The sequence below is a fragment of the Cebus imitator genome, unplaced genomic scaffold, assembly GCF_001604975.1.
Source record: "Cebus imitator isolate Cc_AM_T3 unplaced genomic scaffold, Cebus_imitator-1.0 Scaffold5, whole genome shotgun sequence".
NCBI lineage: Eukaryota > Metazoa > Chordata > Mammalia > Primates > Cebidae > Cebus > Cebus imitator.
In genome coordinates this window covers 15,622,275-15,642,321 of record NW_016107320.1, presented here as the reverse complement: position 1 = coordinate 15,642,321, position 20,047 = coordinate 15,622,275, and the positions used below count along the sequence as shown (strand labels likewise).

Here is a 20,047-nt window from a genome sequence, read left to right as displayed (position 1 = left end):
TTTAGACAGAGTTTTGCTCTTGTTGCCCAGGCTGAAGTACAATGGTGCAATCTCAGTTCACTGCAAGCTCTGCTTTCTGGGTTCAAGCCATTCTCCTGCCTTAGCCTCCTGAGTAGCTGGGATTACAGGCTCCAGCCACATGCCCAGCTAATTTTTATATTTTTAGTGGAGAGGGAGTTTCACCACATTGGCCAGGCTGGTTTTGAACTCCTGACCTCAAGCCACCCACCCTCCTTGGCCTCCCAAAGTGCTGGGATTATAGGTGTGAGCCACTGCCCCTGGCCTATTTTTATTTTTCATACATCAAAAACCAAGGGGCATTTTTTGGCCTGCCAGGAAGTGGCCTTCCTTACTCACCTGGAATTCTGGGAATACCACAAGCCATGTACCATGCTGATATTTGCCAGAGATCTTTGTGAATAGTGGCTCCATCAAGTCAACCTTAGTGCCATGAAACTGTCTGGTCATATCTGATTCTATACACATTGTGAAATGACTCAGATCTGAATAGGAAACATTTGTCATCTATTGTCTCTAAGGGCAGCCATTATAAGACTTCAAAGGAACCTTGGTCTTCACTAACTTTTATCTTAACCTGAACATTTCTTTTCTGTCAATCCCAGGTCTTTAGACAAACTCAACCAATTGTCAATCAGAAGATGTTTAAATTTATCTATAGCCTGGAGGCTTCCTCTCAGCCTCTGCTTTGAGTTGTCCCTCCTTTCTGGACCAAACCAATGTATTTCTTAAATGTATGAGATGTCGCATGCCTCCCTAAAATGTATAAAATCAAGCTGTACCTCGACCATCTTGGGCACATGTTCTCAGGACCTCCTGAGGGCGGTCATAGGCCATGGTCACTTATATTTGGCTCAGAATAAATCTCTTAAAATATTTTACACAGTTTGATGCTTTTTGCTGACAATTACATCATTATTTTCTACTATCAGGCAAAGCAGCATGAAGAATGATCATGCGTGGCGAAAAAATTAATACATTTCCAGGTATTTTATAGCATGCCTAAATTGTTTGTATTAATAATATTTTCTCATGCAAACACAACACAAGGAAGATTAAGTATCGTTTCTTATTTAACAAAGATTTTCATGTAATTTAACATATCAGGAAAACTAATGATTTTCAAACATTCTTCTTTTTAAAGGTGAAAAAACAAATCCTTTGAGATTTTCTGGAACCCCCCTGAGAAATCTGTCAGTCTGAGATACAGATTTAACTTAGGATTCGGTTTTGGGAAGGCAAAATATCACAAGTTGTCAAAATGTCAAAAGGTTTGAACGGTTGTTTACATAGGATCGTAGGTCACCGTGAAATAATATCTAACCAAAGGGAAAATAAAATATTTTAAAGGTAACTATAGAAGGCAGCATGGCTTTTTTTTAAAAAAGCTTAGATTTATATTTTTTATTTTTTTTTTGAGACAGGGGTCTGTGTTGCCCACGCTGGAGTGAAGTAGTGTGATTTTGACTCACTGTAACCTCAAACTCCTGGTCTCAGGTAATTCTCCCACCTAGCCCTCCTAAAGTGCTGGGATTACAGATGTGAGCCACTGCACCCAGCCCCAAAGCCTAGCTTTTAAAAGGGAGAAAATTCACTCCTTTTAAATAATTGAGGAGATGATAAAGATAACACAACCAATTATTCTGATAAAACACAGAATCTATTTCCTAGATGGATTATTTAAAAAGTAAAGAAAATCTATTATGACCATTTATTAGAAGCAGACTAATAATTCCAAAATATGTTGTCTTTTTTTGTTTGTTTGTTTTTGTTTTTTGTTTTGAGACGTAGTTTCTCTTTTCTTGCCCAGGCTGGAGTGCAGTGGCATGATCTTGGCTCACCACAACCTCTGCCTCCTAGGTTCAAGTGATTCTCCTGCCTGAGCCTCCTGAGTAGTTGGGATTACAGGCGCCCACCAGCACACCTGGTTAACTTTTTGTGTTTTAGTAGAGACAGGATTTCATTGTGTTGGCCAGGCTGGTTGCAAACTCCCAACCTTGGGTGATCCACCTGCCTCAGCCTCCCAAAGTGCTGGGATTACAGGTCTAAGCCACTGCACCCAGCCCATATTGTCATTTTTAAGAGAGAGAAAGCCAAACTCTAATTTTGCATCAGTGCACTATTGACATTAAGGCTCATTCTAATACCTTATAAGTAAATCCGCTTCATCTTGATCAGCTTGACCACGTGAGGTAAGATTCTCCTTCTCTTTTCTCTTTCTCTTTATCCATTTAATTGTATACTTTTCTCTTTCTTCTTCTAGCACAATCTTTAAATAACCACTATTACAATCACTTTAGGAAAAAATACTCTTTTTCCCTTAACGAAAACCCATCTTACATTCCTTGTATCCTTTGCATAACATACAAAGTTGTTTTTTGTTTGTTTGTTTTGTTTATTTGAGATGGAGTTTCCCTCTCATTGCCCAGGCTGGAGTGCAATGGCATGATCTTGGCTCACTGCAACCTCTGCCTCCCAAGTAGCTGGGGGCATGTGCCACAATGCCTGGCTAATTTTTGTATTTTTAGTAGAGACAGGGTTTCACCATGTTGGCCAGACATGTTGGCCAGGCTGGTCTTGAACTCTTGACCTCAGGTGATCTGTCCACCTAGTGCTCCCAAAGTGCTGGGATTGCAGGTGTGAACCACTGGGCCCTCTCTCAAATCTGTTTCTTTTCACCCTTATTTCTAGTAGTTTCATTTACATATAATTTTTATCCATAACGTTTATTTTGCAGAGAAAACTAGGAAGTAGACAGTTGTGAATTGTTTGTCATATGCCGGCATTTTGTAGCAGATTAGCACATTTTATGAATATATCATCTCATAATTTCTAGAGGTATATGCTTTTTATAGTAAAAAGAAAAAAATTTCCAAGGTGGTAAAATGTTAAAGACATGTTTATAAAGAAACCCAGGCTAGGCATGGTGGCTCACGACTGTAATCCCAACATTTTGGGAAGCCGAGGTGGATGAATGACCTGAGGTCAGAGGTTCGATACCAGCTGGCCAACATGGTGAAGATGAAACCCCGTCTACTAAAAATACAAAAATTAGCCAGGCATGGTGGCACGTGCCTATACTCCCAGCTACTTGGGAGGCCGAGGCAGGAGAATTACTTGAACCCTGGAAGCTGATGTGGCAGTGAGTCAAGATCAGGACACTGCATTCCAGCCTGGGCGACAGAGCAAAACTGTGCTGGGATTACAGGCGTGAGCCGCCGTGCCTGGCCTGACTAATGTGCTCTTTACTTCTGCTGATTGTCCTCTGTGTCCTTTCGCTGTCATGAACTATAACCATGTGTAGAATAGCTTTTCTGAATTCTGCCAGTTTTTCTGAAGTGTCCCTGAACCTGAGGGTAGTCTTGGGGACCCCCACCACCGATCCCTCTGCCCACTGTACTGTACACCCCAATTATCTTAAAGAGAGAAATTAAGCCGAGACACTCTCTACCATCAGGGAGTTCGTGGTTTCGTGAGAGAGCCCAGAAGCCGCTCCTCCTGCCCACTGTTGTCTGGACCGCTGGGCGGTAGCCAGCGAGCCGGGCCGCCTGGGCCACTGTGGGAACCGAGCCCGAGGAGTTGGCTGGTCCCCACCCAAAAAGAAAAACAAGTCCCCAGGGAGAAGAAGCAAGTCTGCTCGGAGTAAGAGGACCCAAAGTCCTCACCACTCAACAGTCAGAGTGAAGCAGGAGCGTGAGGATCATCGCCAGGTAGGACGGGAGGATTGGCAGCACAGGGAACCGTGGGAACGGGAACATAGGAGAGCTAGGAAGAGTGACCGGGACAGACACCGGGGCCATTCCCACCGAAGGAGAACGTCTAACGGGAGGCCTGGGAGTGGGCAGGGTCAGGGACTGGATGGAGACACTCAGAACCTGCAGGCTCAGGAAGACGAGTGGGAGTTTTGTAATGCCAGGCGGGGAGCATCGCCAGAGGAGTGACACTGGTGGTGGGGACAGTGAGTCTCAGGAGTTGTTTCCTTGGCCTGGTGGCAGCAACAAAGAAAAAGAGGTGCCTGTTAAAGAAAAACCAAGCTTTGAACTTTCTGGGGCGCTTCTTGAGGACACCAACACTTTCTGGGGTGTAGTCATTAAATATAGAGAGCCCCCAGAAGCACACACATATCCCCAGAAAATAGTGGCGTCTCCACCTGTTTAAAAATGATGAGGTGCTGCCAGTCATGTACATACATCGACAGAGTGCATACCTACTCGGTGGACACCGCCGTGTTGCAGACATTCCGATCCATTCGCTTTGAACAAGACATTCGCCCTTCTTGTTCAAAGCAGCATGTGGTCTTTCAACATTGGCTTGTGGAATATACCCGTGCTGATGGCACGGTTGGCCGAAGAGTGAAGCCCTACATCAGTGACCTTGGCTCAGGCAATGGAACTTTCTTAAACAACAAACGTATTGAGCCACAGATATACTATGAACTAAAAGAAAAGGATGTACTCAAATTTGGGTTCAGTAGCAGAGAATACGTCTTGCTCCATGAGTCCTCAGACACTTCTGAAATAGACAGGAAAGACAACGAGGATGAGGAGAAGGAGGAAGAAGTGTCTGACAGCTAGCAAACTAAGAACACAAACTGAGACAGGCTTTCCTTCTTGGAAGGATCTGACTGACTCAGAGAGCCACAGTGCTCTCTGTAATGCCTCTTATTGCCTTAAATCTTTTCCTATGTTGCTGACCCGATTGTGTTACCATTTAAATACACTGACTAATGTTTTGTTAATTTTTTTTCTGTGGCACGTTGGCCACATGCCTGCTGGCATTTGTTTTCAAGACAGTCTCACCGATGACAGCACATCATGTTTTAGTAGAAGCCTTGTGGAAGCTGGTGTTTTCAGAACTGCTGCCTAGGAAACGATGAACCCTTGGTTAAGGGGAAATCCTGGCTTGTTCTCTTTGTAGAGTTACTTTATTTATAGAGATGTTAAGCTTTGTGGACCAGGTGTTTTTCTTTTGTGGCAAACCCCTGAGCAGAGAATCTTACTAAGCTTTAGTTATCACCAAACAACTCCAGTATATACCAAAGCTTTGACCTGGTTGAGCTCTTGAGCGTAGAAGTTGATTTTGCACTTAGTGTTTTGGGGGTGGGGGTGCGAATGTACGCAGTCAGTAAGCATTATTGACTGTTTAACTTAAACAGATGCTTTATGGCCCCTGCTTAAGCCCATGACTGTACAGAAGGATTGCGGTTGCTACCAATGGGTGTTGATTCAGCGTCACAAATGACTGAAATTGGCCATGGATCTGTTCTTTGAGAGAATTCCTGATTTCTCCATGGAGCATGTACATAACAATTTTGATCATATTAACTGTACTTCAGTTTCGTGTTTTTATTCAAATGTTATCTCCTTTTTTTCTCTCTGAGAAATACACTGTCACTCATGTGACAGGGTCCATAGTTTGATAACGTGTATATGTCTAAAGCAGGTTGTGTTGTTTACGTGTTTCTACACATTTTGTCCTTCAAAAGATTGTTCAGAGAGGTTGTATTTACCTTCCCAAGGCTGGAAAGCAGGGGAATTTCCTAGTTTCCTAGTTTTCCACCAGAGGAATATGTGTAAGTAGAAAAGCGTTAGCTGCTTACATATAGCGTGTATGTATGTATGTATGTGTGTATGTGTGTATGTATATATGTAAATTGTGTGTTAAAGAGCTAATACTGATTTTCATATGACAATGTTAGGCAAAGGCCTCCCTGCATTTGAAGAGCAGGTTTTCATTTATATGTATTTTTGGGATAAAATTTATAAATATATTAAAAAAACACACACACTATGAAACGTACCTCAAGGCCTCTACTGAGGCAGACTGCCATTGACTGTGATAAGGCTGTGCAGCTGAGGTGCATGAATTTCATGTGTATGCAACCTGAGAGGTATTTCCAGGAAGCTAAGCTTCACACTAGGAAATGTCTGTGTAGGTGTATTTGTTTATTTTAAATGCTTAAGGAGTGATCAGAGACTGGTGGGTAGGGGAAGCTGCTCTTCCAAAGAGAAATTCGCTCTCATTTTCTAATGAATTCTTCCTCCTCCCTCTGCTTCCCTGCAGTGGAAATGTGGCGGAGACCAAAGCTGCGATTCCAGTCCATATCAGAGCCCAGAAAGATTCCCAGGACCTTGGAGATGCCTCCTGAGCACCAGGAACCTGTGGAATGCAGGAAGGATGGTCCTACAGGGACCACGAGGAACAGCAATTGTCCGTAGTAAAATACAAATGACAAAGGCAGGAAGGCAAAAGAAGGCTCCCAGGTTGGCCCAGGTGAGATGAGAGGCCCAGTTCTTCGGAAGTATGTGTGGTGTCCCACCAGAGCCCCCAGGGGTCTGTTGTGGGCGCCACTGTGTCTGAAGTGTGTGTGTGGTGGGGGGTGTCAAGGAAGGGCCTTGAGGCTCATTTCCCTGGCAGCAGCAGGAGCACGTGGCTGGCTCGCTGCAGCAGGCAGGTGGATGGGCGATTGGATGAACAACAGTTGAGAGCTGAGCCCACAGAGTGGAGGAGGAAAGAGAGGCACATGGATGGCGACGTGGACACAGTCCACCAGGGCCTGAGAAACCCCACACCTATGCACTCCTCTGTTTATCCGGAAAGGAGAGCATCAGGTTTGAGGAGGAATGGAACCTAAAACAAATATCTTCCCTAAATGGGGAATTAATGAGACCCGTTGCCTCGGCTCTCCAGTCCCTGCTCCTCACACAGAGTGCACCTAGTGAGCTGGCGGTGGCCTGATGGCAGGTGATTCCTTGTGTGCCCAAGCCCAATCATGTAGTCAAGGCGAGACCCACTTCTCAGGCTTAGGGCACCTACAAATGAAGTAGAACTTAGGACCCCCATGCTTCTCAATGATCCTAGCAGGCATCCCTGGGGTCTCCACTCTTGCCAGTTAACCCAGTTGACCACATTAGGGAGTGTCAGGGACTGTCACACCTCCCCAGTGACAATATCATAAAGGAAGAGACTGTAGACAGAAGATATGCTCTTGAAGTGCACATTCATGAGAACAGACCCAAATAAACTCAGATGGTCTCACTCCCATTGAGGCTATATAGAACGCATGACAAAGATGCACATTATTTTCAAGAACACTTTTCAAGTATTACATAAATTTATCACATAGCGATTAAACAGTGCAATCTCTAATCCTGAGTGTCTGCTTTCAAAAGATGTCTAATAGTATAATGAGAACACTTCCTCCAGGGCTCAAAGCATCCTTCCTATCAGGTACAGGCCAGACATCAGGCCCCAGGGGTCTGGAGCGGGCAGGAGGTGAATGACAGGACATGGCGTGAAGCAATCAATTTATATGGAGGACATGAGTGAGATCAGAAGAGGCCGCTGAACGCTGGACTTGAGCCAAGCATGGGGTGCCCGGACCCGCTCTTGACTCACAGGAGCTGGACCTCGGGTCATCCCAAGCCACTCCTGGCTTATGGTGGGAGCGCACATGTTCCAAAACCCAGGACAGTGAGGACTGTATTTGGGGCAGAGTAAGAAGAAATGGATCAGGGCAACATACAAAAGATCTAAAGAAAATAAGTAAAGGCTTAATTCTTGTTTTGAACATAATTTGTCAAAGAGTTTGTGGTTTTGTGGTTTTGTTACAGCAAGCTCCTTCATTGGGTAACTCAAAATTATGTTCCTAATTAAAAAAATGTCATTTGGAGGTTTGTTTGCATTTTCATTATACTTTTTAGTTCTGTGAATTTCAAAGCTCTATTCCGGGTTGATGAAAGTAGAAAACGTACGGTGTGGGGAAATTACGAGAAAAGAGGAGATTCTGAAATAATCCTTAGGAAACAACCTGAATTCCTGGGAGAATTTCAGATTTTCAAAGGCTATGAAATGGATGGGCTCAGGCCTAGATCTCTAAGGGGACAAGGAGAACAAGGTGACACCGGTGTCCCAGGGGACAGAATAGAAAACGGACCCAGGCCTGTCTCTGACAGGGTGAGCTGCTGGAGTAGGACCTGGTAGACCCAGGGGGGTGGAGGGACCCAGGGCTGGGATCTAAGGGAGGGGCTGTGCTTCAGCACCCTCCTCCCACTGCCCCTCCCCTGCACCCAGGAGCCCTTTGTGAGGAGGAAGCCCCAGCTATGTGATGCAGGCCTGGGCCCCAGTCCCTAGTCCCAAAGGGGATGCCCAAGGCTCAGTTGCTTGAAGACGAGACAGTGCACTTCAGATGAAAAAAATGCTCTTTTGTCTGAAGAGCCCTAGTGCCACGTGGCTGAGCCCCAGCTCCACTCCTTGGGTGATGGATCTTATCCTCACTGGGGTGTGTGCCCTGGGGCTCCTCTTCCTATTACTCCCCCACCTCCCCAGTGACCCACCCTCACCCCTGCCCCGCAGAGAAAGATTCTCTCTTGTTTTCCTCCCCTCGTTTCCACTTTTCCTAAGGAACGAGAGACGCTTCTGTGATGGGAAATCTCATGGTCCCTCAGGGCAGGGCAGGGCAGGTGGGGTGAGAGTGCGCAGAGGATTCCCTGCCCAGCTCCCAGGCCATCTGTGGGGTGGGCAGGAGGCTTCAGGACACAAACCAACACCGGGCTTAGTGGCGAGGACAGGCTCAGGAGAGGGGCGAGGGCTCTGCGGGAGATAGGCCCCGTCCCTGGCTCATCAGCCCTTCCCGGGGCAGGTGCTGGGGCCCAGTTTCCTCTGCGTGGGGTGATCTGGAGCTGTGTGGAGACCCTGCCTGCCAGGAAGGGAAGTGGTAAGGGGCGGCAGCCAGTCAAGCCAGGGCATGTATCCTCTCCTGAAATCTGCCTGGAGAGGCCAGGACCGCAACGGAGAAGGCGGGCCTGGCTCCAGGCGGCAGAGAGGCACTGAGGCCCTAGGGGAGCCTGGCTGGATCTGGCTAGTCCTGAGCTCTGCTTCCAGCAGGGTCTGGCACTGTAACCCAGGGGACAAGGCCAGCCAAGACATGGCCACTGGGTGCCAGCCAGAGCCTGGACCAGGCACCAGGTGGGAAGGGCTCTGGTAGATCAGCCCCGCATGCCCCACAGCCCCACAGCGGGGCCCTCCAGGGCCACACACCTGCCCAGAGGAGCAGGACGTCCCTGGGGCTAGAGAGTCCAGCTAGACGGGTGGGGAGCCTCGCCCTGTGCCCTTTGACTCCACCTGTAGGTGCTCTTGCTGGGCTCCTGTGCACTGCCCCACACCCTGCTCTGTCACCAGCCCCATTGAGAAGTCATAAGAGTCCAGCTGCCCAGTGCCCCACCCAGCCACAGACTAGTGGGTGACTCAGGAGTACCCTCTCCATTTCTGACTGTGATTTCTGTCCGTGCACAACTGGTGCAGTATGGGAAATCTATTCAGCAGATTTCGTAGCTGGCTCCACCGCAGGCGCCGGCAGCGGTGGCAACCGCAATGGTCCCCTCCTGTCCATGAGGACTTTTCGGCTCACCGGGTTCACCCCGCAGCTCCTGCGTGTGTGCCTGCCCGGGGAGTCCTACGCTCTTCTCGATTCTTCAACTATCCCCGAGATCTTAGGCCTTGTTTTCCAGTCAGCTGGAAGATCCCGAACTCGAGCGCCAATCTGCGGGACCTGCCTCCTCTGGTCTGCAGGCCCCTCTCCAGGGAGAAACCCGTGCTGTCTCCACACCACTTCGCACGCGACAGGACCGTCAGGATCCCTCGTCTAAGACTGAAGTTTCCCCTGAAACTGCCTTCGCTACAAGTGCTGGCCCCGATCCCGAAGACGGAGGCGAGGGCAGAAGAAGAGCCGGAAGAACCAATGGAGGTGGACGATCAGGTAGAGACCCAGGGGCAGGAGGAGGAGAAAGGGGGCCCATCTAGCAATGGGGGAGCAGCATCCACCTCGAGGCCCCTGGAGACTCAGGGAAAGCTCGCTTCCCTCGACTGCAGTCCCAGGGCCTTAAAGGAAAATGTCCATAGCAGGAGCCTGACAGAAACAAACAGGTCTGGCAAGGCCCTTGTACCTGCGGTGAGCCTCCGCTCCCAGGGCCATGGAGAGCCCCGCGCACACAGCTCTGCAAGAGGCGTCCTTCGCTTTGGGAAGCCTGACCCAGCTCCAGCAGTGCTCCCTGGCCCGGTTCCCGGCTGCTCCCATTGGCCAGACAAGGCGGCCTCTCAGGTGCTGGGGAAAGGCAACCTGCCCAGGTCCTCAGGCTTGAAGCTGGCGGGGAAGGAGGCCCAGCGCAAGCATGCTGAAGCTCTAGGAGCAAGCAGCTCTTCACCACCCAGAGCTGCCAGCCACAGCTCCCGACAACCAAAACGGTCAGGGCAACCCCAGCAGCTGCCACTGGTCCCTCCTGAGCAATGGAGGTGGGAGAGAGACGTGGGGCCCTCACCCGCTAAACGTCCCCGCCTATCCCTGGAAGGATTCACGGACAACATGGGGGCGTCAGGGAGATTACAATCAAGGAGACTGAAAAAGCGACAGAAGAGGATAAAGAAGAGGCGGTAAACTGCAGGCAGAGCTTTGTGAAGCCAGCCGTTGGGGAGGTGGAGGGCTGTGGGCCCCAGGTGCCAGCCCTCCCGGCCTGGGGACCCCCTGCCCCTGGCTGCAGCCTGTGCCTGCTGTCTCCTGCAGCCACCTGAGGAAGCTCTAGGGTGAGGGCAGCTCCCATCCGCCCTTAGGTGGAGACACCCCGGGTGACGTGTGCAAACCAGCGCCTGCTCAGGGTCCCCAGCCGCATGGGAAATGTATGCAAGACCCACCTCCCGCCAGCTAGTCCCCACCAGCTTCCCTGGCTCCTCTGGCCTCCACGCTGTCACCAGGCCCGACGACCTCCTCAGAGCCTTTTGGATTACACTCAACCCTGAGTGCTGCCAGGCCATCAGAGATCTTGCCTCCCCTAAAACGCCCTGCAACCCAGCCACATGTGCTTCTTCCTCCTTCGCCACAGCCCTATAGGCCTCCTCTCCACCCCCACGTGCCTCCAGCCTGGCTGGACTTCCTTGTGGCTCCACAACACACCCCGGCCCCCACAGCTCCCCTCCACACCAGCAGCGGCCGCCGGCTCCAACCACGGTGATCTCTGGACTTGGGCGCTCCAGTGAGCCCACCGGGGACCTCTCCTAGTGTAAGGAGGCTGCCACCATGTGGGGCCTCTCCACCTGCTCACATGGCAAATTCCAGCAACAGCATCTTCCCAACCACCCCCACAGAGGCTTCCTTCTGGGGAGACCCCACACCCAGGCAGACGGAGGCAGGTGAGTGCACATTCATCCACCCTGACCTGCAGAAGCTGCTGGAGACTGTCATCACCAAGAAGGCAGTGATGAAGCTGCGGCAGGAGAAAGAAGGGAAGGGGGCAGACTGCCCGCAGATGACACCACTGCGGAAGGAGTGGGACGCCACGATGCCCGATGCCTTCTGGAACCAGACAGCCCAATCACAGGAGCCGCCCAGTCCGCAGCAGGTCTCTGATGCCACGGCCATGGGGGACCACTTTCAGCAGAAATGCAGCCAGCTCTTCTGGGACCTCCCCTCTTTCAACAGTGAGTTCCTGGTGGCCGCGGCCTTGGTTTCGAAGGAGGCTTCCTCAGGAAACAGAAACGGTATCATTCCATGAAGCTGCCACTTCTCTTCCACGTGAACCTGAGGTTGAGACATCCTCACAACTTCCCCAGGCACCACCCTAGCCCCACCACGTGGCCCAGCCTCAACCTTTCACTTCAGCCAGGCCCCAGCCCCAGCCTCTGCCTCTGGCTGGGATCCAGACCCAGGCCCACTTCTCACCCCGTGTCCCAAGCCTACTGTGCTCTTCTCCACCCCAGATTAGGGGCTGTGGGGCATCTTGCCTCACATCCCAGCAGAGGGCTGGGATACTCCTTTCTGCCACCCCCACTGGAAAGGAGTATCTTGAATGGCCCTTGCAGAAGCAACCAAAGTGGAAGAGGGTTTTGCCCTCTCTCCTCCAAAGGTCTCAGGCTGTCCTGAGTGAACTCACTGCCCACCTTCCCCAGGAGAGGCTGGCCCCCCACAGCCCCAAGTCAGCCCCCATCCTTTCCAGGGCTGCCACCAGGCCTGAGCTCCTAGAGCACTGGTGGCGAGGAAGGAGTGCCATCCACCAGGAGCAGCCCCGTGGCTCGCCTGGCAGATTCTGGCCACCTGGAGACCCACGGCCACCCTGGGGGGAATTCCCACGGAGTCCTCAGCATCAGGCAGAAGACACGCAGGAGGCCTGCCTGCCCTCCTAGCCTTCTGAGTTTTCGGGGAAGCACAGAGAGGATGGGCAGAAGACAAGATTCAAGAGCTCTGGAAGGTTCTCTGGGAAGGGGTGCTTAAGGTCCAAACGAGAGCCAGACCCAAGCCGGGATTGAGGGCAAAAGCTGGAGAGGATCCCAGCAGATCCACCCAGAGGCTCAGGAAGAACCTCAGTGAAGCTTCTGGAGGAAGACAAGCAGGAGGCAGAAGGTGACCTCAGGAGGGCCTGGAAGAACCAATCAGTAAGTTCTGCAACCGGGGACCCAGACAAGAAGCATCCGGAAAATAAGCTGCAAGTCCATCTGGGCAGGAAGGTGGGGGAGATCAAGGAGGGCTGGGTACCCATGCCTGTGCATCGCTGCCGGCTCATGGCCAAACGTGCTGTTCCCAAGTCTGACACCTGCCAGGACCCTGGGAAGCTGGCATCCAGGAGAGGTGGGAAAGCCCACGTGAACACCTCTCAGGAGATTTCCTTCCTCCATCCCTGCACCAGCAGATGCTGGAAGCACATCTTTTAAGGTTTCGTGTGAGGCACAGGTGGGGTCTAGACCTCCGGTCCCTGAAGCCCATAAACGTCCAGTCACATGAGGCTCAGCCCCCGCCCCTTCCACACTCCACCTGTCCCCGCTTGGCCTCCTGTGAGACTCGGGTTGAATCTGTAGCCAAGGTTGCCATTTTCCTGGGAAAACCTCCCCAGAATCATCCAGGAGATAGCTGGACAATAAGCAAGTCAGTCCACACCATGAGTGGCCCTCTCCCTCCCCCACCACCTGAGCAGGAGGAAGTCCAGAGGGCCCCGAGAGGGTTCCAGTCAGCTGACACCCATGGACGATCAGAGGTGTCTCCAACTGGACAGGAGGACAGGGGGTCTCAGCCCCTCACGTGCAGCCCTGGGGGCAGAACCTGGCACAGGGAGATGGTCCCAGGATCTGGGGAAACCATCCTAGAGGCGAGTCCGAGTCCAGCAATGACTGAGAATGAGCCATGGCCTGAGAGCGAGAGCACGTCCCTGGGAGACTCCTGTAGTAGCAGAGCCCTGCAGGATCTCAAGGTAGGGTCCCTGTGGGCAAGTGCCAAGGACGCCCTGGGGCCCCTGGAGGTGGGGGAAGAGAAGCTTCCCACTTGGGAAGTCACCTTGGAAGCCAGCGTGAAGGCAAATTCTGGAAGCATTCAGGTGGATCTGAGGAGATCAGGGGCTCTGGGGACCACTAGTAACCCCTCAGTATCCACAGTCTGTGTTGCTGAGAATCCAGGGCAGCTGTGCCTGAGAGCACAGGTGGTCAGTGAGATTGAGCTCATAATGCAGGTGGATCCAGAGGAGCAGCTGCCAGGCCGTGCCTCTGGCATCCTCCTCCAGGATGGCGCCACAGGCCTGTGCCTTCTGGCCGCCACGTGGACATGCTCCCCACCACAGACATGCCACCTGCTCAGGCCCCTCTGTCCACTTTCCAGAGTGTGTCCAGTAAGAACACCACAGCTTCCCAGGGGCTACGTGACCTCCTATGGATGGGAGAGAAAGGCCCGGGGCAGCAGGAGCCTGGGAGCCCAAAAGTGAAGGCCCCGCAGAAGAGTCAGAAGGCAGTGGGCTCTGCAGACAAGGCAGGAGGCCCAGACCAGGGGAGCCGGGACATGGGACTAAGAGACCCAGGACCTCAGAAGCCAGTGGGAGGAGCCACCCTGCCCATGCCAGGGAAATAGGAGACAGACAGGAAAGGAAATACGTCCACCCTCAGCCGGAGAAGGGACAGGCACCACCAGAAAGCAACTTCCGGAGACAGATCAGCCACCGTCTGCAGGGTGTACCCCCCAGGAAAAAAGGCACAGGGCAGGAAGACGTCCTGCAGAAAGGCAGGCCTGGGGCAGTGGGTGTCCAGAGCCGCGAGTCTGGCCCAGCAAGGTTGTTCATGGACAGCATGTCCATCATCAGAGTTGTGGGACAAATCCTGGCGGACAAACTGGGGCTTCGGCAGGGACGTGGTCCCTCAGAGGTCAATCGCCACAAAGGCGACCTCCATTCCCAGGACAATGTGCATTCCTGCTGCCACAGGGGTTACTGCCACCAAGAACACAGCAGAGAGATGTGCGTTCTGACCTGCTACCCCAAAGCCACCCCCAAGGGCCATGACTGTCATGTCAAAAATAGGGGCAGCAGAGACAGCAATTGGACCCCACGTCCCAAGGAGCCTGTGTCCCCAGCTGGTCACCACCACCACAGGCCACGGGTGGCAAGCACCTCGGGCGGCCCCATCCACAGCCGCAGGAACTGAGGTCCTCCTGAACCAGACCAGGCTTCTCACACCTCTCTTGGGGGAGACAGCGGGTTCTACTCAAATAAAACTGGACACCTACAGAACAAACCTGTGCTGCGTGGGTGATTACAGCCCCCATGTGTTCATGACTTCCACAGAGGGGTTCCCAATACACCTTCTTTCCCTGCAGAGGTGGTGGCTTCTATCTGTGCCATGCTAGGGTACAGGAAAGGGCTCAGCGTCCGCTCCTCCTGAGCGCGGCTTCCAGAAGGGCTAGAGCTGGGCCTGAAGGAAGCTGACAGGGATGTGGAGGGCCCCCTCTTCTCCCTGTCCCCACACTGTGTCTGGTTTCCAAACTGGATCATCACCCAGAGCCTTTGAAGGACAGCAAACCCTGTGGAGACCCTGCCTGGCTCCGGCTGACTGCATCCCCCGTTCTCACCAAGGTGACCTCTGTGCTGCTGTACGGGCTGGGTCTGCAAGGGCCTCATGGACCAAGGGGGTGGTAGGCTCCCCTCAGACTGGAGGAGTGATGGATCCAGCAGCCTCCCTGCCCTGTGGTAGCCTGGGAATGTGGGGGTGTCCTGTACTGGCCCTGGGTCAGAGGCGGGACAGCTCCTTCCCTGATCTCCTGGTGAGGAAGAGATGATATCTTCCCCAGGCCTTTCCCTTCCTGCTAGTTCTGGGATGGACCGGGACCCCACCAGCATGTGGCTTAGCCTTGATAACACCCGTGTTCGCATCTGGTGTCTGCTGACTCACTCTCCAGAGCAGCCTCCAGGACGAGCCTCCCAGCCCACTAATGATTGTGGGGTTGGCATGTCAGGGGCGCCCAGGGCTGCTGCCTGCCCCTCTGGTGGGACTCTGTGGTTAGGAACCAGCAAAGGGGACCTTAGGCCCAGGGTGGGAGGTGGGAGAAGAATCAGGGAAGATGAACATAAGTTCGCAAGTGCAGGATCCACAAGCTGCCCGCTGCTGTAACCAGGGTCCTCGCAGTCTGGTAACCGCTACAACCAAAAGTGGCCAGTGCCACTCCCAGGGGAGGGGGACCCCGAAGGCAAGGGCTGGCCTGGGTCACACAGCACATCTGTGGCTCCAGGCCCAGGTGCTGGCAGGGAACACATGGGGCCTCAAAGGATCTGGTCACATGGTTGGCAGGGACAGTCCCCACAGGGCAGGGTCCTGCACCCCCTCTGTCCTGGTGCTGGTCCCTCCTGGGCATCCCCAGGGAAGGCAGGAGCAAGGGCTGAGCAGGCAAAAGCTAGCTCCCCAGAGGACTGTGCCCAGGGCCCTTCTGCCCAGGGAGAGCTTTATATCTGTAGGGGTGATGGAGGCTGAGGACAAGGGGACAGGCCTGTCCCCAGGCCCTGTGGAACCCATGCAGGGCACCTGTTGGGAACAGGCTCTGGTGTCCCTTTGGGCATCCAGGCTACTGCTGGAGCCAAGTCCTGTCTGGGATGGTGACCTGGGCAGCTCCAGTGTGGGCCCAACATTTATGGGACACAGGGTCCTGGGACCTGCAGCAGAGGAGCCCCACGGAGACCCCGTGTAGAGCCCCACACTCGAAGATTCCCACAGAGACCCCCAAAGGGTCCCCATATTCACAGAGACTTTCAGATTCCCCACAGTGACCCCCTGAGGCCCTAACAGAGATGCTGACTGAGACCCCCCATGAAAACCCCCCAGAGAGACTCCCCCTGCAGAGAAACCCCTGACACAGACTCACACAGAGATCCTTCAAAACCAACATGGAGATCTCCACAGAGACCCCCACCCCACAGTGACTCTAACATAGACCTCCAAGAGAAAATATATCAAGGTCACTTTATCACCCCCTAAAATACCAAGCACTGCACTCACTTGGTTAAAATGAGCGGCATCTAACTCATTACCAGCAACGGCTTTCTCCTGGCGGTCCTCTGCCCTCTTCCAGGTAAGATTGCTTGAGACACTGAACAATTGACAAACCTCCTCTATCAGACAGCATCCAACTTAGCGACAAGCCTCCTCCATCAGACAGCGTCCAACTTGGAGACAAGCCTCCTTCATCAGACAACATCCAATTTAGAGCGACCCTTGACCCGCTGACAGACCCTTCCCCAGATCACCCAGTCACAACCCCCATGCGGATACAAAACTATAGGCATTGATGATAGAAACGGTGAGAGTGCCTCTGATGCCGTCCTTCTGAGACTGCCCTCAGCTCCCCTGGCCATGCCCTTCCCTCGCTGTCAAGGGAATCCCCCAAGCAGGGTCTAGGTTGGCCTTGCTCACGGGGCTCCTGCGGGCCTTGCACTGGAGCACGTGGAACAGGAAGGATCTCAGCTTGGACACAGCTTCCTCAGAAAATCTTCTCCCACTCCCCTGTGAGGCCAGGCCCCCTGTGCTGGATTCCCCACCCTGGCCCTTCTTCCCTTGTGACAGCCTCTGCACCCTGGGCATCTTTCTCCCAGAACCCTGAAAGCTTCTTGTGGGTCCAGTGAGGAGGGAGGCATGCCTGACCACACTCCTGGAACTTACTGTGGCCCTGTTTTAAGTTGTTTCATAAAATCTTAGTGAACGGGCACAGGAATCAATGCTTCCTAATGTACCTCATACACAAGTTGCATCACTAAAATCATCCTTTCATAAAGGGTCATAGCTCTTTTCAGTAACCAATATAATGTTTCAAGGAAAATCTGTAAAAACAAAATGGCATTGATACTTCAAATTTAGTGTATAAAGAAATTTCCAAATTCAAATTATTCCATCTAAGTTACTTATTTTATAGGTCAAATATGAGTATTCTTGTAGTTTTTTAATCCTTCAAAGTACAATTTTGGTGTTTAGAGAATACAAACTGAAAAGCAATTTTGCTTCAAAACATTCTAATGTGCCACAAATTTATTTTTAAAAGCTATTACCAAAGAAGATGTATTTTTAAGTAATTTAAATATACAACTTGCAACAAATACATATATTGTAAATCCACTCTTCTAAAAATGAGGAGCAGCAATGATCACTTTCACATCTAAAATGTTAAAATATCTAACAACACATTGCTTATTTAAAACCAAATGTAAAATATGGTATTGATAAATAATTGAGCATGCATATTCATTCTGTTTGAAATTTTTTTTAATTATTGAAAATAATTGAATATCTTTAAAAAAATCATCTTTGAAAGATGTTAGAAAAGAGAAGGTAGAAAAGTAGGACTGCGTTGTCACCTAGCAGTTTGGCCTCAGTTGTAAATACACACATACACATATCTGTGTGCATGTGTGCATATGTGTGTATACACATACATACATATGTGTGTGTCGTAACGACATCCCATTAGTACCACCCGTTCTATTTTTTACTGGCATACACTGTTTTTATTATTCTAGAAAGCAAGGCACATCACAATTAATCTCTAGACTTGAGCCCGAGTAACTGTTCTCTCTCCAACAGTTTCTGCCGGGTCTGCCAGTTCTTGGGTTTGGAAATTCCCTCTTTGCTCACCCCATACGGGCAGCGTGCCCACCCCACCCAAGGCCCTCTGGTTCTGAGGGAAGGTATTCTCTTCCCGGGTCCACAAGGGGGCGTAATTTCAAAGGCCAAAACTTCCCAGCGCCATAACCTTGCCCCCTCCCCCTTTTCTGCATCCAGGGATTAGAGGTCTTTGTTTAAATTTTCGCACACGGGGGAAAGGACCAAAGGCCAATCACTCCAGAGGAAGTTTACAGGAACTCTTTTGGTTGGCCAAGGGGCTTGGAGAAGGTGGGAATTCCTCCGAGGTTAAAAGTCCCCTTCTTCCTCACCTCCTTGGATTCCTTCTTTGCGTCCCCTTCCACCATCCTTGTGGAAGCTTTCTCTCTGTCAGGGATGTCCCCCTCTGAGGTCCCCTTCCACTCAGTGTGGAAGCTGCTTTCCTCTCCAGGATTCCATACTTGGGCCGCCTTCCACAATCCTCGTGGAAGCTTTCTCTCTCATCTTTCTTTTTTTCTCTCTGCCTAAATAAATCACTTTCTGTAAAAACTCTTTGGAGTTCCATACTTGTGAGTGCACGGCACCGTGGTCCCCTCTCCCATTCTTGGGGAAGTGAGAGACCAAGAGCCTGGAAAAAATCCTTTCAGGGGAGCTAAGTGCTCCCCTGCACCCCAAAACTCGGAAACAATTAGTGGCGAACCAGCCAGGAGGAGGCAGTCAGGAGCCAAGAAAGCATGTCAGAGTGGTGAGTTATATCCGACACCCTCTCACTTGAATTCTGCCTGTCGCTTTAAGAACACTGGAGCGGAGTTGAGAAATCCAAACTAACGGGGAATGGGAGGGCCCACTGAGAAGCACCCCAGCAACCCGACCACGGATGGGCTTCCCTGGACACCATGAACCACACTGTCCAAACCTTCTTCACTCCCGCCAGCACCTACCGTCCCCCCAACTATGAGATGCCTAAGGAGGAGCAAGAGGTGGCTGCATCGGGGGTGCCCCACAACCCTGCGCCCCCGACATCCACGGTGATCCGCATCCACAGCGAGACCTCCGTGCCAGACCACGACGTCGGGTCCCTGTTCAACACCCTCTTCATTAACTCCCGCTGCCTGGGCTTCACAGCTTTCGCCTGCTCCGTGAAGTCTAGGGACGGGAAGATGGTTGGCGACCTGACCCGGGCCCAGCCCTACGCCTCCGCCGCCAAGTGCCTGAACATCTGGGCCCTGATTTTGGGCATTATCATGACCATTCTGCTGATCATCATCCCAATACTGATTCTGCAAGCCTATCAGTAGATCCAGAGGAATCATCCCGGCCAGGGGCTCTGCCTGTGACCTGTCTCCCACGTACTCCAGCTTCCATTCCTCGCCCTGCCCCCAGCCCATCCTGTATCAGGACTCACACACTTTTCTACAATGGCGTTCAATAAAGTGCACGTGTTCCTGGAAAAAAAGAAAGAGAGAGAGAGAGAGAGAGAAAGGAAGGAAAAGAAAAGAAAGAAAGAGAAAGAAAGAAAGAGAGAGAGAGAAGGAAAGGGAAGAAAGGAAAGAAAGAAAAGAAGAGAAAGAGAGAGAGAGAGAGAAAGAAAGAAGGAAGAAAGAAAGAAAGAACACCAGCGCTGCGGTGCGGGCTGTGCGGGCAGGGCCCAGCCCAGATGTAAGCGGCCTGCGGCAAGCAGATGCTGTCTGCAGAAACTGTCATGTCCCAGCCGTGTGTTCGGCCCAAAGCTCAGCCCCGGGGATGGGCCGGGCTGTTAAAAGCCGCAGTCACCGGCGCTGTGGGCGAGAGGAAAACAGCGGGGAGCGAGGTGTAGCCCGTGCCCGGGTGGAACCTGGAACCGGAGCCTGCAGGGGACCGCGGAGCGCGGCGGCGAGGTACAGCCAGGCAGGCCTCTCCCGAGTTCCCCAGTCGGAGGCAGCAGTGAAAAAAGGGACTCAGAGTGCGCCCATGGTCCCAGAGCCATGGCAAACAGGAACGCAGCGGCCTGGCTTTTAAATCACAGCGGCAAGCAGTTTTTTTTTTTTCTCTCGTAGTGTAGCAAAAAAACAGCGGTTGGCGGGGCGCAGTGGTTCACGCCTGTAACCCCAGCACTTTGGGAGGCCAAGGTGGGTGGATCACGAGGTCAGGAGATCGAGACCATCCTGGC

At 52.0% G+C, this 20,047-nt stretch overlaps 1 protein-coding gene, 1 long non-coding RNA gene and 2 pseudogenes across 2 annotated transcripts; all 4 read left to right on the top strand.

Moving 5' to 3' along the window:
* The window catches only part of LOC108309129, a 42,465-nt pseudogene extending 37,616 nt beyond the window's left edge, over window positions 1-4,849 (top strand).
* A 1,607-nt stretch (window positions 4,850-6,456) lies between these two features.
* On the top strand, window positions 6,457-7,593 carry LOC108310298. Its single transcript, XR_001827701.2, has 2 exons — window positions 6,457-6,762; window positions 7,249-7,593. It is a non-coding gene; the product is annotated as an uncharacterized LOC108310298 (long non-coding RNA).
* A 1,729-nt stretch (window positions 7,594-9,322) lies between these two features.
* Window positions 9,323-13,616, top strand: LOC108310291 (annotated as a pseudogene).
* Window positions 13,617-18,571: 4,955 nt separating this feature from the next.
* Window positions 18,572-19,294, top strand: LOC119472443 (interferon-induced transmembrane protein 3-like). The gene has a single exon (XM_037741506.1). The coding sequence runs from the start codon at window positions 18,795-18,797 to the stop codon at window positions 19,194-19,196; it is 402 nt and encodes a 133-aa protein (XP_037597434.1). The 5' UTR covers window positions 18,572-18,794; the 3' UTR covers window positions 19,197-19,294.
* Window positions 19,295-20,047: the final 753 nt, after the last annotated feature.